Below are 19553 nucleotides of genomic sequence, written 5' to 3'. Positions count from 1 at the left end.
CTTAATTGTAAGTTTTTGTCTTTCTTCCAGACCTTATTTCACGTATTGGATGACATTCGTTCATGTGCTTATCACTCTCCTCGCCATTGGTACATATGGCATTGCACCCATTGGATTTGCCCAGCACACCACCACAGAACTAGTAGGTTTTGATTTGCTGTAAGCTCTAAAATTCCACTGGTAATGGTAATTAGTGTTGGTCGAGCACCAAAGTGCTCATGTGCTCGAGTAGAACACTTCCCGATGGAAGTCATTGGGAGAACCCGAGCATTAAACCAGGCACTCCCTGCTCTGAAGAGGGGAGGGTGTCAGGACTCTAGTTCGGTTTAGGAGTCCCTGCTTTGACTCCATATATAGCTATGTCCATATATGAAGTCAGTGCTTGGGGACACCCAGTGTATTTAAATCTAATTTAGCCTCTCTTTCTGAAAAGTTTCTGGCAGGATTCGAACTCACAACCTTCTTCATTACAGCCAAGAATCTTAACCACTACACTATAGAGCTGCATGGCCAGTTACTTAAAAAAAAAAAAAAAAAAGACTTCTGCTGTATAGGAATACTTACTAGTTCCCACCAGAAACTTTTCAGAAATAGAGGCTAAATTAGATTTAGGAGTCAGAAAGGACTCCATGAAAACTCCTTAACCGTTTCCTCCACCATACATACAGTAGAAGTCGGTTCTTTAAAAATTGCAAACGCCATAACCACAGGTTGCCTGCAGTTTTAAACATCTGACAACTGGGGATAATGTCTGCGATCAGTTATGATGCCGATCACAGACATTTAACCACTCAGATGCTGGTAAAATGTCACGGCATCCGAGAAATAGAAACCTGGGCACACAGATTCCCGGGACTGGAACAGTTATCCCCAGCAGCATTAGGGGGAGCCATTGTTCTCTGGAGCAGCATCGGACCCTGCGATGGATCCAAGGTTGTTGCAGCTATGATCCTATGGAGGTCTGTTCTGAAAGTGCCATTGCCACTTTCTTCTGCTGCTTGGGAGCCCTGCAATCAGTCGTTTTAATATGAAATCATAAAAAACTTCAGATTATTCCGAACATTAGCAGTGAGCATACACAACTCTGGCTGGCCGGTCGTTCTTTCAGGTTCATAGTCAGTTGTCATTATTTGCACACTTTCATTGACATTTCCTATCCTAAAATTGAAAACTGATGGCAAAATTAGACGACCGATCACATCCTTAGTGTTTTAAAAAAACATGCAAACACAATGGTTCCTCTAATACACAGATGCTCAACCTGTGGCCCTCCAGCTGTTGCAAAACTACAACTCCCAGCATTCCCTAATAGCTGAACGTTGTCCAGGCATGCTGGTAGTTGTAGTTTTGCAACAGTTGGAGGGCCACAGGTTGGGCATGCCTGCTCTCACACTATGCCCTGCTTAGAAAGTAGAGGATAGTTGAACAGGGGGTGTCCCTTTTAGAACATGGGTTCTGCTTTCTTTACTGTATGTTTCGTGGATTACTAGACACGGGAACTGACGGCTTTTCCATTTAAGACACTGCAGTGGCGTCACTTCTTCACTTGGAGAGCATTTGTTACCGAAAGGCTGGGTTCACATCACGTTTTATGCCTCCGTTTGACGTATACATTAGAAAAAAAGGATGTGAAAACGCAGCACACCACGTTCTTTTACCCTGCACAGTCCGGACTTATTTTTTTTTTTTATAGTTTTTGTTTTGTTTTTTAAATGGAACTCTATGGTGAACAGATGCTACTGTATGGCATCAGTTTAACATATACGTTTTTGTATACGTTAAATGAATGGGAAAAACGTGATGTGAACCCAACCAAAGTTAAAACGCACCACGAATTCTAAACCCTTCCTCTTCTGTCAGGTTATAGAAACTAAGATGTCCGACAACCAGATGTGGCCATCATTTCGGGGGTTGTCGATTTCTTAGGCCTCATTCACGCGAGCGATACGGGTTGTGTCAGGATCTGTTCAGGGGAAAACTGATGGTTTTCGCTCAAGTTCAATCAGTTTATTTTTTTGCAGTTGTGTTCAGTGTGTACGTTTTTAGTTTTTTCCTGTCCCGATTGCATGCGGTTTTCTCGCTTGTGAAGAAAAACTGGAGAATAACCATCTACATTTCCCAGCAACTATCAGTAAAAAAAATTTTTTTTCAAAAACTCATTGCTTCCGGATGTCTCTGTTTTTCACACGAGCCCCATTCACTTCTCTGGAGCCAGCGCTGTGTGAAAAACGCTCAATATAGAAAATGCTGAGATTTTTCCTGAGCGCAGAAATGATTAGTGATCAACGACACTTATGTGCACGGACCCATTGAAATGAATGGGTCCGGATTCAGTCCGGATGCTACGTGTCAGGACGGAAAACTTTCTCGTGTGAAAGAGGCCTTAGACTTCTGGATGGCAGACATGCCCAGTTGTGCAGGGGTAAATGACTGGCTCCTGTAGGACCGAATAACATAGCAAGTTGTCAATCAGTAAAAGTGGCCTCCAAGAAATGGTTGATCCGTGTATTCAAAGACCTCACACGACCTGAGGATTTATATTTGCCTGTGACTTTTTTATGTGTTTTCTCCCTTTGCTCTTTTTACATGTAGGTCTTACGAAACAAAGGCGTATATGAAAGTGTGAAATACATCCAGCAAGAAAACTTCTGGATAGGTCCAAGTTCAGTAAGTAGAATTGTCATTGCTTTGGGTTTCCCTACTAGAACTGCATTGTGAGGCCATTTCACAAGTACGTAAAAAAAAAAAACGCATTTTAACGTTCTTCCTACACTAAGAGCCCATTTACACAAGGTGATACAAAGGGCGATGGCTGGGAACAAACTGTTCACCTGCAGCAATCATCCCCTCTCTATTGGGATGAATGATACTTCGCCCATAGAGTTTGTCCGGGTGCACACTGGGTGACGTGCTGCCGACTAACGGTGATTTTATTTGCTGCGGAAACTGTCGCATCACCCGTTACACAAGCATTTACATGTTGGTCAGGTGATCGGTGGCACATTTACAGGGCCAATTATCAGGAACGAGTCCGTATAAGGTTACTTTCACACACAGGTTTTGTCGGTGTCTTCTGCACGAGTGCCGTTTTTATCTATCTTTTTGGCAGAAAAACCGCCATCCCCAAATATTCGCCAAAGGTCTTTATGAAACGCAGGCCACAAAACCCTTTCCTTTGCTCCTGGCTTTTTTGTTCATTAAGTGCTGTGTTTTCTTTTTCTGGCCTCTTTTTAAAAACGCGGTGTGCTGGAGCTTTTTTTTTTTTCTCAACGCCCTCTCTGTAGGGTTAAAAACCCCGTAATGAAAATGGCTTTGGTTAAGATACACTTGGGGAGATTTAGCATGCCAGTCTTGATATGCCCTGCCTTAAGGGTGTTCTCCGGGCAGCAGTGAGCAGGAATAGAGAAGGGAGACGGCACGTGCGCAGTGCGCGCCCCGTCTCCTCATACAGCTGATCGGCGGTAGCGCCGGGTGTCGGACCCCCGCCAATCTGATATTGATGGCCTATCCTGAGGATAGGTCGTCAATAGTAAAAGCCCAAAAAACCCTTTACCCACCTAACTGTTTTGCCCAAGTCCAGCTCGGGCAGTGGGAAAAGTAGCTAACTGGAGGGGGAGGGCTACTTCTGATGCTATCATCTCCTGACTGGTAGCGGGTAGAAACATGCAACTGGTCTTGTTTGAAAGCTGACAGTCTAGGCTTTCATAAAAGCAACAAAGGAGAAATCGCTGTTAGAAATAGAGTGAGGAATAATCGGGGGTAAAAAATCTGTTTTTACTTTCAGCTGCATTCACAGTATGCCAATTTCTATCAGTGATCTCTTCCCCTTTAATGAACATATTGCTGTCATGGTATTGTTTGAAAGCTTGGAATGTCAGCTTTCAAACAAGAAAGTTGCATGTTTCTAGCTGCTAGCATTCAGGAGATATCACCATCTAAAGCGGCCCTCCCCCCTCCAGTTAGCTACTTTTCCCACTGCTGGAGCTGGACTGGGGCAAAACAGTTAGGGGGTTAAGATATGGTTAATTTATGACAAGTTACCGTCTTCATTTACCATAGAAAAAACTGTAGTAAAATAAGATAAATGTGTTGTGACGATGTCCTCTCCCTGCTCTCGCTACATGCCCTTCTCGGAAAGTGGCCAGGGCAGCGTAGAAACGCCACTTGAAACTAAATTTAGTTGCACTAGTGTTTAAAAAGTCCCAACTTTTTTTTACCAAAAAATTTGCTTATGGAGATAAATCTCCCCCTCTTTGTGTAAAAAACCCCCATAAAGCACCAGGAAAACTGCCACAAAAAGAACGGCAAATCCCAGGTGGCTAGAAATACTGACCGTGTCAAATTCATGTGTGTAGGGGCCCTAAAGGGATTTTAAATCCTTGTTACGGCTGCAGTGTTCAAACCTACTGCAGCTCACTGGAGCAGGACCCTATGATGATCCAGTTTTTATTCAGTAGAATCACAAGAGCTCCAGGTATTCTCTCTCTGTCTCGCACTCTCTCTCTGTCTTCCAATTAATTCTCTGTTCACACCTTGTCAGATCCTTATGTTGGCGGTATACGTCTGGAGTATTGCCTGACTTATACTGCCGACAGAAGGCTCAGACATATGCCACCTATAGCCGTACAATAACACGTGTCATCCATTGACAACAGTGGAAAAAAATGCATACTGCCAGCCCACTATATGGGAAAGTGCAGTCTGCAGCACATTGGTATACAGCAATCTAAATTGGAAAGCCAAATATATTCCAACCCGACATAAGGGAGACCCTTTCAGCCTCTGTCCGATGAAATGGGGCCTATGGCAACATTGGGCATCTGCACAAGGACCTATCCCAGCGTATATCTGCAGAATGTGTTCACAGACCTTACCTATGTGGCTTTCTTCTCCGCAACCTGACTGCTAATGACGATAACGGAAATCCTGCGGTTTCAGATATCTCTCATCCACTTGGGAGCGAAGTTTTCCCCTTGCATACGGAGAGATGCCCAAATCGAGAGCCTGATTAAAAAAGAGCACGACCTAGAGCGAGTGTCCGGCTGCTGCGTTCAGAACGATAATTCGGGCTGTGTACAGACACAACGTCGAGACTGCTCGGTAAGACCACAGCCTAATGTAATATATGTTTTCTTCCATCTTCAGCCTGCTCCCAATATTGTACCAGTAGGTGGCACTCATTCACCAGCAGATGCTAGTTAGGTTTTGCCCAGTTATGCAGGTAATAACCTTCAGTTTAATACTGCTTATAGATTAGTTAAAATAGATCTTTATGGGTAAATATCAATTTTTCTTAAAGCGGATCTGTCCGTTTAATATGCTAGTTAGGAACAGCATATTATATGTTCAAATTGAAAGGGCGATAGGAGAAATGATGGTCTAATAAAGAATATGCAAACAGGTTCGGTCCTTGCCTCTGCCCTAACTACTCAGACCTGGACATATGCTTTGTCAGCAGTTCAGCTTTAAATGGGTTATCTAGTTCTTTAAAGGCTATTTACTCCTTTGGGGGCATTTTTTTGGTATTGCATTGTAATACTAAAGATAAGCCATCAACTTTAAAGGCTTGCATAATCCCTTTAAAGCTTGGGTTCACACGGGCGTTGCGGGAAAATGCGCGACTTTTCCGCACAAGTGCAAAGCGTTTTAATGCGTTTTGCACGCACGTGAGAAAAATCGGCATGTTTGGTACCCGGACTTCTTTACAGAAGCTCGGGATCGGTGTTGTGTAGATTTTATTATTTTCCCTTATAACATGGTTATAAGGGAAAATAATAGCATTCTTAATACAGAATGCTAAGTAAATTAGGGATGGAGGGGTTAAAATAAAAAAATTCAACTCACCTCATCCACTTGTTTGTGCAGCCCGGCTTGTCTTCTTTCTTCTTCTTTGAGGACCTGGGAGGACTGCGTTTATCTCATGGTCCACCACCATGCTTCACTGTAGGGATTGTATTGGGTAGGTGATGAGCAGTGCCTTGTTTCCTCCAGACATGACGCTTAGAATTGAGGCCAAAAAGTTCAGTTAGTTTTTTCTTTCAGACCAGAAAATCTTGTTTCTCACAGTCTGAGTCATTTAGGTGCTTTTTTTTATTCTTATTTTTATTTTATTTTTTGTACACTCCATACAGGCTTTCATGTGTCTTTTACTGAGAAGAGGCTTCTTTCTGGCCATTCTGCCATAAATCCCAGATTGATGGAGTACAGCAGTGATGGTTGACCTTCTGGAACTTTCTCCCATCTGCACATAGGATCTTTGGAGCTCAGCCACAGAGACCATAGGGTTCTTGGTTAACTCTCTTACCAAGGCCCTTTTTCCCAATTACTTAAGCCTAATTTACACATCAGTGATTGTGAGCCAAAATCAGGTTTGGAGCCTATACAGACTTGGTATAGGGTATAATGGTAAGTTTTGTACCTGTTCTGTTTGGTGCCACACCTGGTTTTGGCTCGAAATCGCTTACCAAAACACTGATGTGTGAATGAGGCATTAGTTTGGTGGGGCGGCCAGCTCTATGAAGAGTCTGGGTTGTTCCAAATTTCTTTCATTTAAGAATTATGGAAGCTACTCTGAACTCTTCTCTAGATCTGTGCCTCCACACAATCCTGTCTCTGAGCTCTACAGGCAGTTGTTTCCTCCTCATGGCTCGGTTTTTTGCTCTGATATGCATTGACAGCTGTGAGACCTTTATATAGACAGGGCTGTGTCTTTCCAAATCAAGTTCAGTCAACTGAATTTACCACAGGTGGACTCCAATCAAAGTGTAGAAACATCTTAAAGATGATCAAGCGAAATGGGAGGCACCCAGTGCTAAATTAAGTGTCATAGCAAAGGATCTGAATACGTATGTCCATGTGAAATTTTAGCTTTTCCTTTTTAAATTTGCAAACATTTGTAAAATCCCCTTTTGACTTTCTCATATGGGGTATTAAGTGCAGACGAATGGAGGGAAACCTTTTTTTTTTTTTTCTTATGACAAGAAGCAACATAAGAAAATATAAAATAAAAAAAAGTGAAGAAAAAGGGTCTAAAGTCTTCCTGAATGCATTGTATATAAATGTCTGCAATAATAATAGATTTTCTAAAGTTACAGAATGTTTGCACTTCACTTTTGCAGCTTTTACAATGTCCGTCAAAAGGTTTTTCATTATTTTTTTTTTTTGTTTATTTGTTTTTTGCTTTTTTTTTTAGGAAACCTTGGCTTCTTTCGTAAAGTGGCCAGAACATAATGCTCCTTTACTTTTTGAGAAGGACGGCGAGAAGAGAGTGTCAGGGGCAGTGTGTCATCAGGACCCCCGGTGAGTTTATATGTGATAAGAGTCAGATGTAACGCAGGCGTATTTTCTGTATTACATCCGCAAATCCTGGCGCAAACACTGGTCTAATGACCCAAAGGAAAATGACCCAGCAGATTTAAATGGCATGCATGGCAATGTGGGAACATATGAACATGGGACCAACACAGATGCCTTCAGCTGCCAAGTGCACATGTAACAGGTCAGCCAGTGTCATAGGTGCAAATCTGTGGACAGATGCCCTTTAAATACAAAATGTCAGTTTCTATTATACACTTTATTTCGTTATTCTCTCCATAGTCGTGATCTAACTGCAGTAACATGAACTTCATTTCCACACTGCTGCCTCCAGTGGGCGCCCTTGTAGCTGCAACAGACAGTCTATCCAATTCCTGTTTTTGAGATCAAGCTTGTTGTCAGGGACTAGAAACCTCCACGGTTGACATTCAGAGGCTGAGACCCCGGTCTTATCCCACTCAAGAGAGCTTAAGAATAGCCGTGCTCTTATCGTGGTTTCTAGTGATTAGGATGGGAAATGTTTTTACGTTTTGACAGCAAGCAGAGAGATTACCAAGATGGTGAAGAATTAATATATAGATTGTTCAGGTCCCTATAGGTGAAATGTAGAAGAAGAACGTATTGACCACAAGGTAGCCGCTCCTACATTTCTGCCGTGCAGAGGCACGTTACTGGTGGGCCAGCCGCCCCCCATCCCTCGTCTCGGATTACTAGGACTACTTAAGTAAAGCTGTCTGCTTGTTACAGGATGTATTATTCTAAGTTAAGATCGGCTTCCTCACCACGTGTTGTTCTCCTGTCCACGCTGGAGTGGTGACATGCTGGCTTAACTATAGGAATAGGAGTTATCACTGATCCGACTGCCAGAGTCTATTAAACTCAAAGTAACCTGCTGCATACAAGCGCGCCTCCAGGTGTGCACACCTCCAGTCTACCTCCTTTCTATATGCAATCAGTGTGTATTCCTATATATATGATGGACGTTATACAGTCACTTGAGTGAATGCACAGCATCAAAATAGAACATAAACCACAATACAAAAGTCCTTGCCCATCTAAGTGCTAACTATACAGTGGGTTTTCTTCACCTATTCTCTCGGCATAAGGGCTCATACACACGGCCATGCCTGTATTGTGGCCCGCAAACAGCGGGTCCACAGTATGTGGGCACCGGCCGTGTGCTCACCACATCATGGATGCGGACCCATTCACTTGCACTACGTAGCGCTTTTGTCGGGTTTCTCTCCGTGCCTCTGTTCTCCAAAAAAATAGAACTTGTTCTATTTTTTTGCGTTGCGGACGGATCACTTGAATGGGTCTGTATCCGTCTGCGGAATCCGCATGGATGTTGCCTGTGCATTAAGCACTGCAAATTGTGCTCCCCAATGCATAGAACAGCCGCGTGCATGAGCCCTAACACGGGAGATTAGGATTTACCCAGCCAACAGGTCATGTAGCTTCCAGGCTTCAGACCCAGAATGAGCATTTCAACCCTGCATTTACCTCACCAGCAATGAATCCAGCAGCTACACCTGGGTTTGCCTCAGGCTAGAGGAAAATGTTGTACTGGAGTGGGAAGGGAATAGCACATCCCACTACAAAGACCTATATGCCAGTCTATAAAAATCCAAGCCCATGAAACACTCACTTTGGCACTTTGCTGAAACCATCCAGCTTTCCTCGATTATTTTACCTCACCCATCTGAGCATTCTGGGTTAGCTATACACCCCCTCCAGTACTTTTACCAGCTACAGTGCTTTTCGATAATACATACACATACATACATATATATATATATATATTATTGTACTGGATTGAAAGAATTGCCAGAATAAAACTTATGCCCTCTACACAGTCTGACATTATCCAATCAGTGCTGCTAGTGTCAGACTGTGCAGGGACACTCCCAACTGGTAACACCCAGCCGGACCTTCATTGCAAGCAGCTAGCAGTTCATTCATAACTTCTAGTAGGAATATTTGAGGAACAGCACAACATATTCATAAGAGTAGGTGCTCCAGAATTTTTGTTACAATTTTATTGCTAAAACAGACATGTCAGAAGAGGTGACGACTCCTCTTTAAGTCAATCTCTAGTGAGGTTCATTGTCTGATAAGACACCTGGAGAAAAGCCGCACAAGCAGAAGGGAAACATACAGACAAGGCAAACATCATTCTGATGGCACATACAAGAATTTTATCATAAATAGAACCTACTGGATGGGTAATGTATCATTGTCTTGAATTTGGTTGTGTAAATTTTCATTCTTTTGTTTCCACCAGGACCTGTGAGGAGCCCGCCTCCATTACACCCCATGTCTGGGCTGATGACATCACTAAGTGGCCAGTAAGTGCCATTCAGCGCGTTACTCTGCCAGTGTAAACTGCTACCTGGCTGATCTAAAGGTTGTCTCTTTTCTCTAGATTTGCACTTACCAACCCAAAAACAACCACACTGGCTTTAAACACATGGACTGTGAAATCAAAGGAAGACCGTGCTGCATCGGTACCAAGGGAAGGTAAGAACACCGACCAGTGATTAATATAAATAGGCTATGCCGAGGATTGGTCATCGGTATTTAAATCTCGGAAACCCCTTTTAATGCTATCGGTGTACATACGGCAGCAGGGACTTGGGCAATCCTACTGCACGCGCTGAACCATCACGTGTCTGATATGGATGAACTAACAGCATATCCACCGTATCCGATATACCCCAGGGCCCTTGCACATGACCGTATGTCCTCTGAGTTATACGGTCCGTGAGCGGGCCATATGTCCCGGAGCGGCATTGATCGTGCGCACGGGAGCACACAGCATCATAGATTACAATGACGCTGTGCACGTCGGGCCGCCCACGGGGCTATTGTCCCACACTCATTTGATCTTATGAGTACAGGACAATAGCCCCGCGGGTGGCCCGACGTACACAGCATCCTTGTAATCTACGAAGCTGTGCGCTCGATCAATGCTGCTCTGGGACACATGGACCGTATGTCTCGGAGGGCATACGGTCGTGTGCAAGGGCCCCGAGGAAGAGGAAAATATGTCACATTTTACAGTTTTCTTTTCTTTTTCTCAGTTGTGAAATTAGCACAAGGGAGTACTGTAACTTCATGCACGGCTACTTCCACGAAGAGGCCACGCTTTGCTCACAGGTCAGTCAGTGTTTGTCAAAAGCTTTTGGACAATGGCTTATAGCCTGCAGATCGCTGGAAGAATAGAGCGGCCTCTGGGGAACCTTAGCTCTTATTAGGGAATTGCTTTATTAGCAATACTCTGATGTCTGCTTCTGCTACCCAGGTTTTACAGGCAAGGACATTTTAGATTATTGAGCAAGGCAGCTGTGGTCACATGGATGGATATAAGTGATGGTCTTCTCTCCTGCAGGTCCACTGCCTGGATGAGGTGTGCGGCCTGCTGCCTTTTCTAAATCCCGAAATTCCTGATCAGTTTTATAGACTGTGGCTGTCGCTTTTCCTGCATGCTGGGTAGGTATTTTTCCGCAAGGTTCCCTATAAGGTTCCTTTCAGACGTCCGTAAGTGGTTTGCGAAAACACAGATACCGGCCCGTGTGCGTTCCACAATTTGCCCTATGGCAGAAATGCCTATTCTTGTCCGCTGCGATTGTCCGATTGCGGCAAGCATAGGACATGCGGAACTACAGATGCGGACAGCGCACGGTGTGCTGTCCGCATATTTTGCAGCCCTATTGAAATAAATGGGTCCGCACCCGTTCCGTAAAATTGCGGAAAGGATTGCAACCCAGAGCTACAGATATGTGAATGGACCCTAGTCAATTCTTATTACCAATAATAACTAAAAGAAAAAAATCTGTGTGTGTTGTCCTGTTATTTGTCCTAGAAATAAGTGACCACATTGACAGCTGGGCGAAACCAGTTGGGGGGGGGGGGGGTTGTCCCATTTAAGGTCTGACATTCTCCAATCAGTGCTGACCGTGTCAGACTGTGTAGAGACATACCCACTTATCATTTCATTCACAAATATTCAGGGGGAATAAGAGAGGAACAGCATAACTTGTAGGCCTAAGAAAAGATGTTTCAGAAGAACTACACGTATTTAGTAAAACATGTCGGGAAAATAAAAAAAAGTCATACTGGGCCCATTCACTGACAGCGAGCCGTGATCTTGAAATATGGTGAGGAATTGATGCACAGCATTGAAAAGTTGCATACCTCCCCATTATACAGTGATTAGGCCTTAATAACGTACCAGAATCCCCATTTAAAAAGCTCTTCCAAGTGCAGGCTTGCAAATATATATTTTTTTTCTTGGAGTTTATTAAAAAAAATTGTATATAACCGAGAAATTGGACTTGTTGCCCAATAGCAACCCATTACAGTGCAGCTTTATGAGAGCGAAGCTCTGAAGGGATTCTATGAGCAGCTTTTCTGTTAGTCTTGTGGTGTTGATGTGCTTAGCTGCTATATTAATTTTCCTCCCTCTTTCAGGATTATCCATTGTTTGGTATCAGTGATTTTCCAGATGACGATCTTGCGTGACCTAGAGAAGCTGGCAGGCTGGCTTCGTATCTCCATCATCTACATACTGAGTGGTATTACAGGGAACCTAGCCAGTGCCTTATTCCTGCCCTACAGGGCCGAGGTGAGTCCTTCGGGGACATGCAGTAGAAATATACAGATTACAGATATTCTGCATGTGATTCGTAGTGAAGCTCCTCTCTTGCTACACTGCAGCTGGATGTGGACATTTGTTATTGAGCACAATGCCAGATAGGTTTGGGTAAAGCAAAGTGGCTAGATGGTGTTTGTGTTGATACAGGTCAATGTTTTCACATTATGTTATTACTATCATCAACAGCGTCCTTACCTAATCAACCTCCATGGTCTGATGGGCACGTGAATTCCCTTCTCATGTTACTTACTTTCTAGCTTTCATATGCTTATCCAGAGATTAGCCGTCTGGCCACTCGCCTGTCACTAATCCACGTACTCAGACAGCTCTCTCTCTAACTCTCACTGGGTCAAGACACTTTGGCTAACCTCATTTTAGTCTCTCACTAAGACGGGTATATCTTAGCCTTTAAAAGATAATTCTACAAAACGGGTGTGACAACAGAGAGATCTCCAAAGTGCCTCGCACATCATATGACACAAGAGTCCAGGAAGCTGAGATATGGAGTGTTATTTAGTGTAGCACTAGTTTAGCTTTTCAGAAGAGACCAAGTGGTCACGTTTCTTTCCCTGATAAAGTAGTGGCTCTGAAGGGTTGAACATCTAATTTTTCCCGGTCAGCTCTGCAAAACCCCATATTTTGCTAGAGAGAGAAATACAGGTGACCATCTTGTGCCCTGTGTGTCATTGGTGGGTGTAGAGAAAGTTAGACACGTTGCTGTGTAAGATTCCTGGACAGCTTTGAGTATACACCATGGGAGAATGACAGGGGTTAACTGGGTTTAAATGGCCTCTAACTTTTCAACAAACGTTTCATAAATCAATAGTACAGGTGAATATAAGAAATTTTGTAATATATCTTATCATAGAAAAATGCCTCTTTTTTCCTTTATCAGGCTCTATCCTCCGACTTGAAGGATACAGTTGGAGCGTCAGCCCCCATAATTTTATGGAGAGGTTGAGGGGGGAGTTGATAGTCCCTCTCTATTTCTAATGTGTTAGTTTAGGAGTTGGGGTGGTAGCATGATAAGTAGAGAGGCATTTTTCTCTCATAAGGTATATTACAAAGTTTCTTATATTTGCTTGTGCTATAGATTTATGCAAAGTTGTATTAGTGACCATTTAACTCCTTTTATATTGTGTACTTAGGTTGCCTTGGGGTAACCTTTGATTCTGCTCTGCCCTCCAAACTGCATATCCAAGCCCTTTCCACCTCCTGCCGCCTCCAACTCAAAAATATCTCTCCGATCCGCACATTCCTTAAAGGGGTTATCCAACATCATACAATAGCCCCCCATGTGCCGGGACCCTCAGAGGGAATATATTTACCTCGATCCGTGCTCCCTGCGCCGCTCCTGGTCCCCTCACCACCGCTGCTGCTTCTCCCTGTACACAGATGAAAACCTCCGGTGTCGGGGGGGGGGGGGGGGGGGGGGGGGGGCAGCAGATGGGGACGAGCCTCCCTAGAATCGTGAGTGACGCAAGGGAGGCTCACCCCCATCCCCGCCTGCCATTGGCTGCTCCCCACTGACACCGAAACGGCGGTGCGGGGACCAGGAAGGGAGCGGGGTAAGTATATTCCCTCTGAGGTGCCCGGCACATTGGGGGGAGGGTTGTATGACGTTGGCTAACCCCTTCAAGCCAGAGTGTGAAAAAATGCTTGTACATGCTCTCAGCATCTCCTGCCTAGACTACTATTATACAGTGGGATACAGTGGGATGCAAAAGTTTGGGCAACCTTGTTAATCGTCATGATTTTCCTGTATAAATCGTTGGTTGTTACGATAAAAAATGTCAGTTAAATATATCATATAGGAGACACACACAGTGATATTTGAGAAGTGAAATGAAGTTTATTGGATTTACAGAAAGTGTGCTATAATTGTTTAAACAAAATTAGGCAGATGCATAAATTTGGGCACTGTTGTCATTTTATTGATTCCAAAACCTTTAGAACTAATTATTGGAACTCAAATTGGCTTGGTAAGCTCAGTGACCCCTGACCTACATACACAGGTGAATCCAATTATGAGAAAGAGTATTTAAGGGGGTCAATTGTAAGTTTCCCTCCTCTTTTAATTTTCTCTGAAGAGTAGCAACATGGGGGTCTCAAAACAACTCTCAAATGACCTGAAGACAAAGATTGTTCACCATCATGGTTTAGGGAAGGATACAGAAAGCTGTCTCAGAGATTTCAGCCATCTGTTTCTACAGTTAGGAACATATTGAGGAAATGGAAGACCACAGGCTCAGTTCAAGTTAAGGCTCGAAGTGGCAGACCAAGAAAAATCTCGGATAGACAGAAGCGACGAATGGTGAGAACAGTCAGAGTCAACCCACAGACCAGCACCAAAGACCTACAACATCATCTTGCTGCAGATGGAGTCACTGTGCATCGTTCAACCATTCGGCGCACTTTACACAAGGAGATGCTGTATGCGAGAGTGATGCAGAGGAAGCCTTTTCTCCGCCCACAGCAGAAAATGTGCCGCTTGAGGTGGGCTAAAGCACATTTGGACAAGCCAGCTTCATTTTGGAATAAGGTGCTGTGGACTGATGAAAACTAAAATTGAGTTATTTGGCCATAACAAGGGGCGTTATGCATGGAGGAAAAAGAACACAGCATTCCAAGAAAAACACCTGCTACCTACAGTAAAATATAGTGGTGGTTCCATCATGAAGTGGGGCTGTGTGGCCAGTGCAGGGACTGGGAATCTTGTCAAAGTTGAGGGACGCATGGATTCCACTCAGTATCGGCAGATTCTGGAGACCAATGTCCAGGAATCAGTGACAAAGCTGAAGCTGCGCCGGGGCTGGATCTTTCAACAAGACAACGACCCTAAACACTGCTCAAAATCCACTAAGGCATTTATGCAGAGGAACAAGTACAACGTTCTGGAATGGCCATCTCAGTCCCCAGACCTGAATATAATTGAAAATCTGTGGTGTGACTTAAAGAGAGCTGTCCATGCTCGGAAGCCATCAAACCTGAAAGAACTAAAGATGTTTTGTAAAGAGGAATGGTCCAAAATACATTCAACCAGAATCCAGACTCTCATTGGAACCTACAGGAGGCGTTTCTGCAAAAGGAGGATCTACTAAATATTGATTTCATTTCTTTTTTGTGGTGCCCAAATTTATGCACCTGCCTAATTTTGTTGAAACAATTATAGCACACTTTCTGTAAATCCAATAAACTTAATTTCACTTCTCAAATATCACTGTGTGTGTCTCCTATGATATATTTAACTGACATTTTTTATCGTAACAACTAACGATTTATACAGGAAAATCATGACGATTAACAAGGTTGCCCAAACTTTCGCATCCCACTGTAACATCCTCCTCTGTGGCCTTCCATCCAGCATCTAGTCTATCCTCAACTCGGCCACCTGACTAATCCTTCTCTTTCCCCGTTATTCTCCTGTATCTTCTCTCTCTGACAATTCCTTCACTGGCTACCATTTGCCCAGAGAATCCAGTATACTAACGATGACATACAAGGCCATCTAAAACTTGTCCCCTCCATACATCTGTGACCTAACATCCAGATACCTTCCCACATGCAATTTATGATCCTTACAAGACCCCCTTCTCTTCTCTCCTCCTCCCACAATTGCCTCCAAGATTTCTCCCGTGCATCCCCTACACTCTGGAACTCCCTATCACTCACTCACATACAGTGGAAACCTTCAAAAGAAACCTGAAAACCCACCTCTTCAGACAAGTTTACAACCTACAGTAATCCTGCTGCCTCTCTATACCGCCATGACCAGCTTTATCCTCACCTACTTTATCCTTCTCCCAACCCTTGTACATGGTTAGCCCTTGCAGGAAGGATCTTCTCTCCTGTACCAGTTTGTAACGTGTCTTGTTTATGCTTATTGTACTTGTTTTTTTTATGTATGTATACCCCTTTTCATATGTACAGAGCCATGGAATGAATGGCGCTTGTATAATAAATAATAATGTCTTCCCTTCCAGGTTGGACCAGCCGGATCTCAGTTTGGTCTTCTGGCATGCCTTTTCGTTGAACTTTTCCAGAGCTGGCAAATCTTAGCCAAGCCATGTAAGGCACTCTTCAAGCTTTTTGGCATTGTTCTCTTTTTGTTCCTCTTTGGACTTCTTCCATGGATTGATAACATAGCCCATATTTTTGGCTTCATCAGTGGTCTTCTGCTCTCATTCGCCTTCCTCCCATACATTACGTTTGGCACAGCTGACAAGTACCGCAAAAGAGTTATGATCATTGTCTCCATGATGGTTTTTATAGGTCTTTTTGCCTCTCTAGTGATCTGGCTCTATGTTCATCCAATCAACTGGCCTTGGATTGAATATCTTACCTGTATTCCCTTTACCAACAAGTTTTGTGAGAAATATGACATAGACCAGGTGCTTCATTAACATGCCAGCCTCCAAACCATGGCAGCTACTTGAAAGAAGAACATAAAGATCCTGAAGATCTCAGAAGACTGAGCTCAGATTAAAACATGACCCGGATTTTGATATTAACTTGAACATGACCACTCTGGGCAATATGTACTTGAATTTTTTTTTAATGCCAGTTGTGAGCTTTGATAGATCTGAGCCAATTCTCAAGTCAGTCTAAATCTCTGTGCCTGCTCATGGATCCACTGGTTTGACTATGGAGGTTATTTGGAGAAGCCAAAGGAGGGTGAATGAGCTTTGCAAAGACTGGAAGACCTCATCAGCTCAGGAATCTCCCCCTAACTTATGCATTATCAACGTTAAAACCCCTGACTGCAGAGGTAATGGGAAAATATCCTGCATGGCTGTATTTAAGAAGCTGAATGAATGGGAACATTTATAGAAAAGAACCTCACGTTCTCATTCCAAGTTGCTTTTTTTTTTTCTTCTGAAAACGCTGTCTCTGATGGACACTGAGACTCTCTTCAGTTTACAGACTAAACTCTGGGATAGCGAAAACCCTAGGGGTTAAACACTAGGCCCTGCCCTGTGAGGTTAGGGGCACTTAGCCATTTCTGCAAAATGAGCACACGCTACTTAATTTGGGCCAAAGTATGGTCCATTTTCAGCCTTTTCATACACTCCAGCCCTATTCATTTACATTAACCTCGACCTTCTTCCAACCCATATTTACATCCTCCACCTTTTGTAAAAAATAAAATAAGCCGTCCTTTTAAAGGGTTTTCCAGGCTACAGATATTGAACACCTATCCTCAGGATAGGTCATTAAATATCAGTTCGGTGGAGGACCCCAACCAATCAGCTGTTTTGGGCAGCCACAGCACCAGAACTTTTCAGTGTATAGAGCAAGAAGCAGAGGGTTCTGTCCACTGTGCCAGCACCAGCATACTGCCGCTCAACTCCCAATCACTGGTGGACAGAACCTTCTGCTTCTACACTGTATAGCTTCTGACCACTACCCAAAACAGCTGATTGGTAAAGTGCTGTGTGTCAGACACCCACCCATCTGATATTGAAGACCTATAGGTCATCAGTACTTAGTCCCAGAAAACCCCTTTAAAGAGGACCTGTCGGTGCTTGACACCTGCGTTTTAATAAATATTTGCAAGCCCTTAGTTGTGCCTTTCCCCTCTTGTTCCTCCTAGTCATTTATGAATTAATTGACAACTGGGTGTTTCCAACTGGGAATGTGTCCCTGCTTGCTCTGATTCTATTCGATCGGTGCTGACTGCCAGCTGTGTAGACACAACCCCCAACAAAGGGAATGGTATTGTCCAGCTATCAGTTTATTCGTAAATATTCAAGAGGCGTAAAAGAGGAACAGCACAACACAGATTTATAAGAAAAGATGCTTCAGAATTGTTTTTCCAAGGGCAATACCGGTATTTACTAAGACGGATGAAGAAGAGGTGACTGATCTAGTCAGATGGATGTCTAACTACTTAACATCCATAAGGACCTTATCCTGTGAGTCCAGGACTGACCATAATTATTATGGTTCCACAGCTCTTGAAGATTTGAGAAACTTTAAAGGGGTTGTTCACCTTTCAGTAGACCCCTGCTCATGGCCAGACCTGAGAGAGGAAATATACTTACCTGCTCCCTCTCTCCCCTGCCGCCACTCTCTGGTCCCATGCTGACAACATCCAATTTGACACTGCTGCAGACAATGACTGGCCGCAGTGGTGACCTGTCCCCTTGCCGTCGCATGACCAACTGACATCACGCAAAGGGTGGCGGGTCACTGCTGCGGCCAGTTATTGGCTGCAGCCGCTTCGAACCGGATGGGGTGAAGTGATGGAGCCAGTTAAGTATGCTTCACAGGTCAAGCCATGAGTGGAGGTCTGCTGAAAGACTTCTTGATGATGAGCAACCCCTTTTAAGGGACATTTATTTTTCCAACCCCATCTTCCCCATACCTTGGCCCTGAACGAAGTCACCTCCAGCATAACCTGTGATTTCCAGATAAGAGCATGTCTGGATAGGCAGGCACCTTCTTCGTCTTCTTGAAATGAAGCTGAAGTTATGACTTCTGTCCGATAAACCTGTCACTTCCAGACCTGCAGCCCTTTCCAGATAACGGCGAAGAGGGACACGATGTTCCCCACCTCTCCAGTCCTAAGCAAGGACATCAGGGATCTCCTGTACCTCACATCAGGTTAAAATTCACGTATATCAGGGACACAGTGTTCTCTGTTTTTGCATTAATGGACCAAATTCATGCTCGGTGAATTACAAAGACAATCGCTCTCACTGTGCAAACGTCTGCAAGATGAATCTACTGAAAATGAGAAAGGGCTTTAGTTTTTGTTTTTTTTCCAGAGAGAGTAGAATATTTTTTAACATAAGACTTTTGCATGGAACACTTGGATTTTAAATGAACCCTTTGCTGCGCAACAGGGTCGGCTCTGCAAAGTGTTGCCAACCATTTATGGAGTGAATGTTGATTTTGTACTAGCGCTGTTCTGATGTCACGAGACATATGCAAATCAAGTAGTTTTTGCTGCACTTTTTTTTTCTGTGAAATGTTTATATTTAATTTATTTAAAGCGAGACTTCACCAGCGTTCTCTCCCCTTTACAGCAGAGAGGATGGGGGTTGTAATACAGCAGCTGTTACGGGTGCTTCATGACTGGGTTAACCCAGGAGCACTGAACAGCCTTTGAAATAAAACACTCATTATGTTTCCACTTCCGTGTCCTGTGTATGATTGGAGACAAAAAGGTACAAAAAAAGACTTTCTGCAGCAAAATGTGTTTGCTCTTGACCCAGGAGCCAAGCTCCAATTCCCAGTGGTCTCCTGGGCTGTAGCTCATGATACTATGACCTTCTCGGTCGTGTCACTGTGACACAGCAGAGACGCCGTGCTTTGCATAGTGCCAAGTTTCTGCAATGCTATTCTAACCTTGGTAACGAGTGCCACTGACAGCGTGCGCTTTGGGACCGCCGGAGGTAACGAACTCCCTTTACCCCTAGAGAGTTTGATAAGAAATTACATTTGGAGACACAAAGTTGAGACAGCTATACTTGTTAGATGAATGTCAAGAGGACCAGCCAGCCATCTTACACCCATTGTGGTGTCTCCAAACTCTTCCCCTGTGGCAGACGCCGGGGGGGGCTTAGAAGGTTTGGCA

The 19553-nt window shown here is 43.9% G+C and overlaps 1 protein-coding gene across 4 annotated transcripts in view; it reads left to right on the top strand.

Moving 5' to 3' along the window:
- Positions 1–19102, top strand: part of RHBDF2 (rhomboid 5 homolog 2) — a 68126-nt gene extending 49024 nt beyond the window's left edge. For 2 of the 4 annotated variants that reach the window (XM_040435512.1, XM_040435516.1), the window contains 10 exons: positions 31–142; positions 2593–2667; positions 4939–5100; positions 7193–7299; positions 9599–9662; positions 9740–9834; positions 10398–10473; positions 10706–10806; positions 11788–11941; positions 15955–19102. In XM_040435512.1, coding sequence (XP_040291446.1) covers positions 31–142; positions 2593–2667; positions 4939–5100; positions 7193–7299; positions 9599–9662; positions 9740–9834; positions 10398–10473; positions 10706–10806; positions 11788–11941; positions 15955–16374 — 1366 coding nt within the window. In that variant the 3' untranslated portion in view covers positions 16375–19102. The remainder of the gene's footprint in view (positions 1–30; positions 143–2592; positions 2668–4938; positions 5101–7192; positions 7300–9598; positions 9663–9739; positions 9835–10397; positions 10474–10705; positions 10807–11787; positions 11942–15954) is intronic. The other 2 variants (XM_040435515.1, XM_040435513.1) reach the window with 1 other exon arrangement.
- Positions 19103–19553: the final 451 nt, after the last annotated feature.

Source organism: Bufo bufo, chromosome 6, assembly GCF_905171765.1.
Source record: "Bufo bufo chromosome 6, aBufBuf1.1, whole genome shotgun sequence".
NCBI lineage: Eukaryota > Metazoa > Chordata > Amphibia > Anura > Bufonidae > Bufo > Bufo bufo.
Note: the sequence above shows the minus strand (reverse complement) of the source record. Positions and strands in the feature narration are given on the sequence as shown.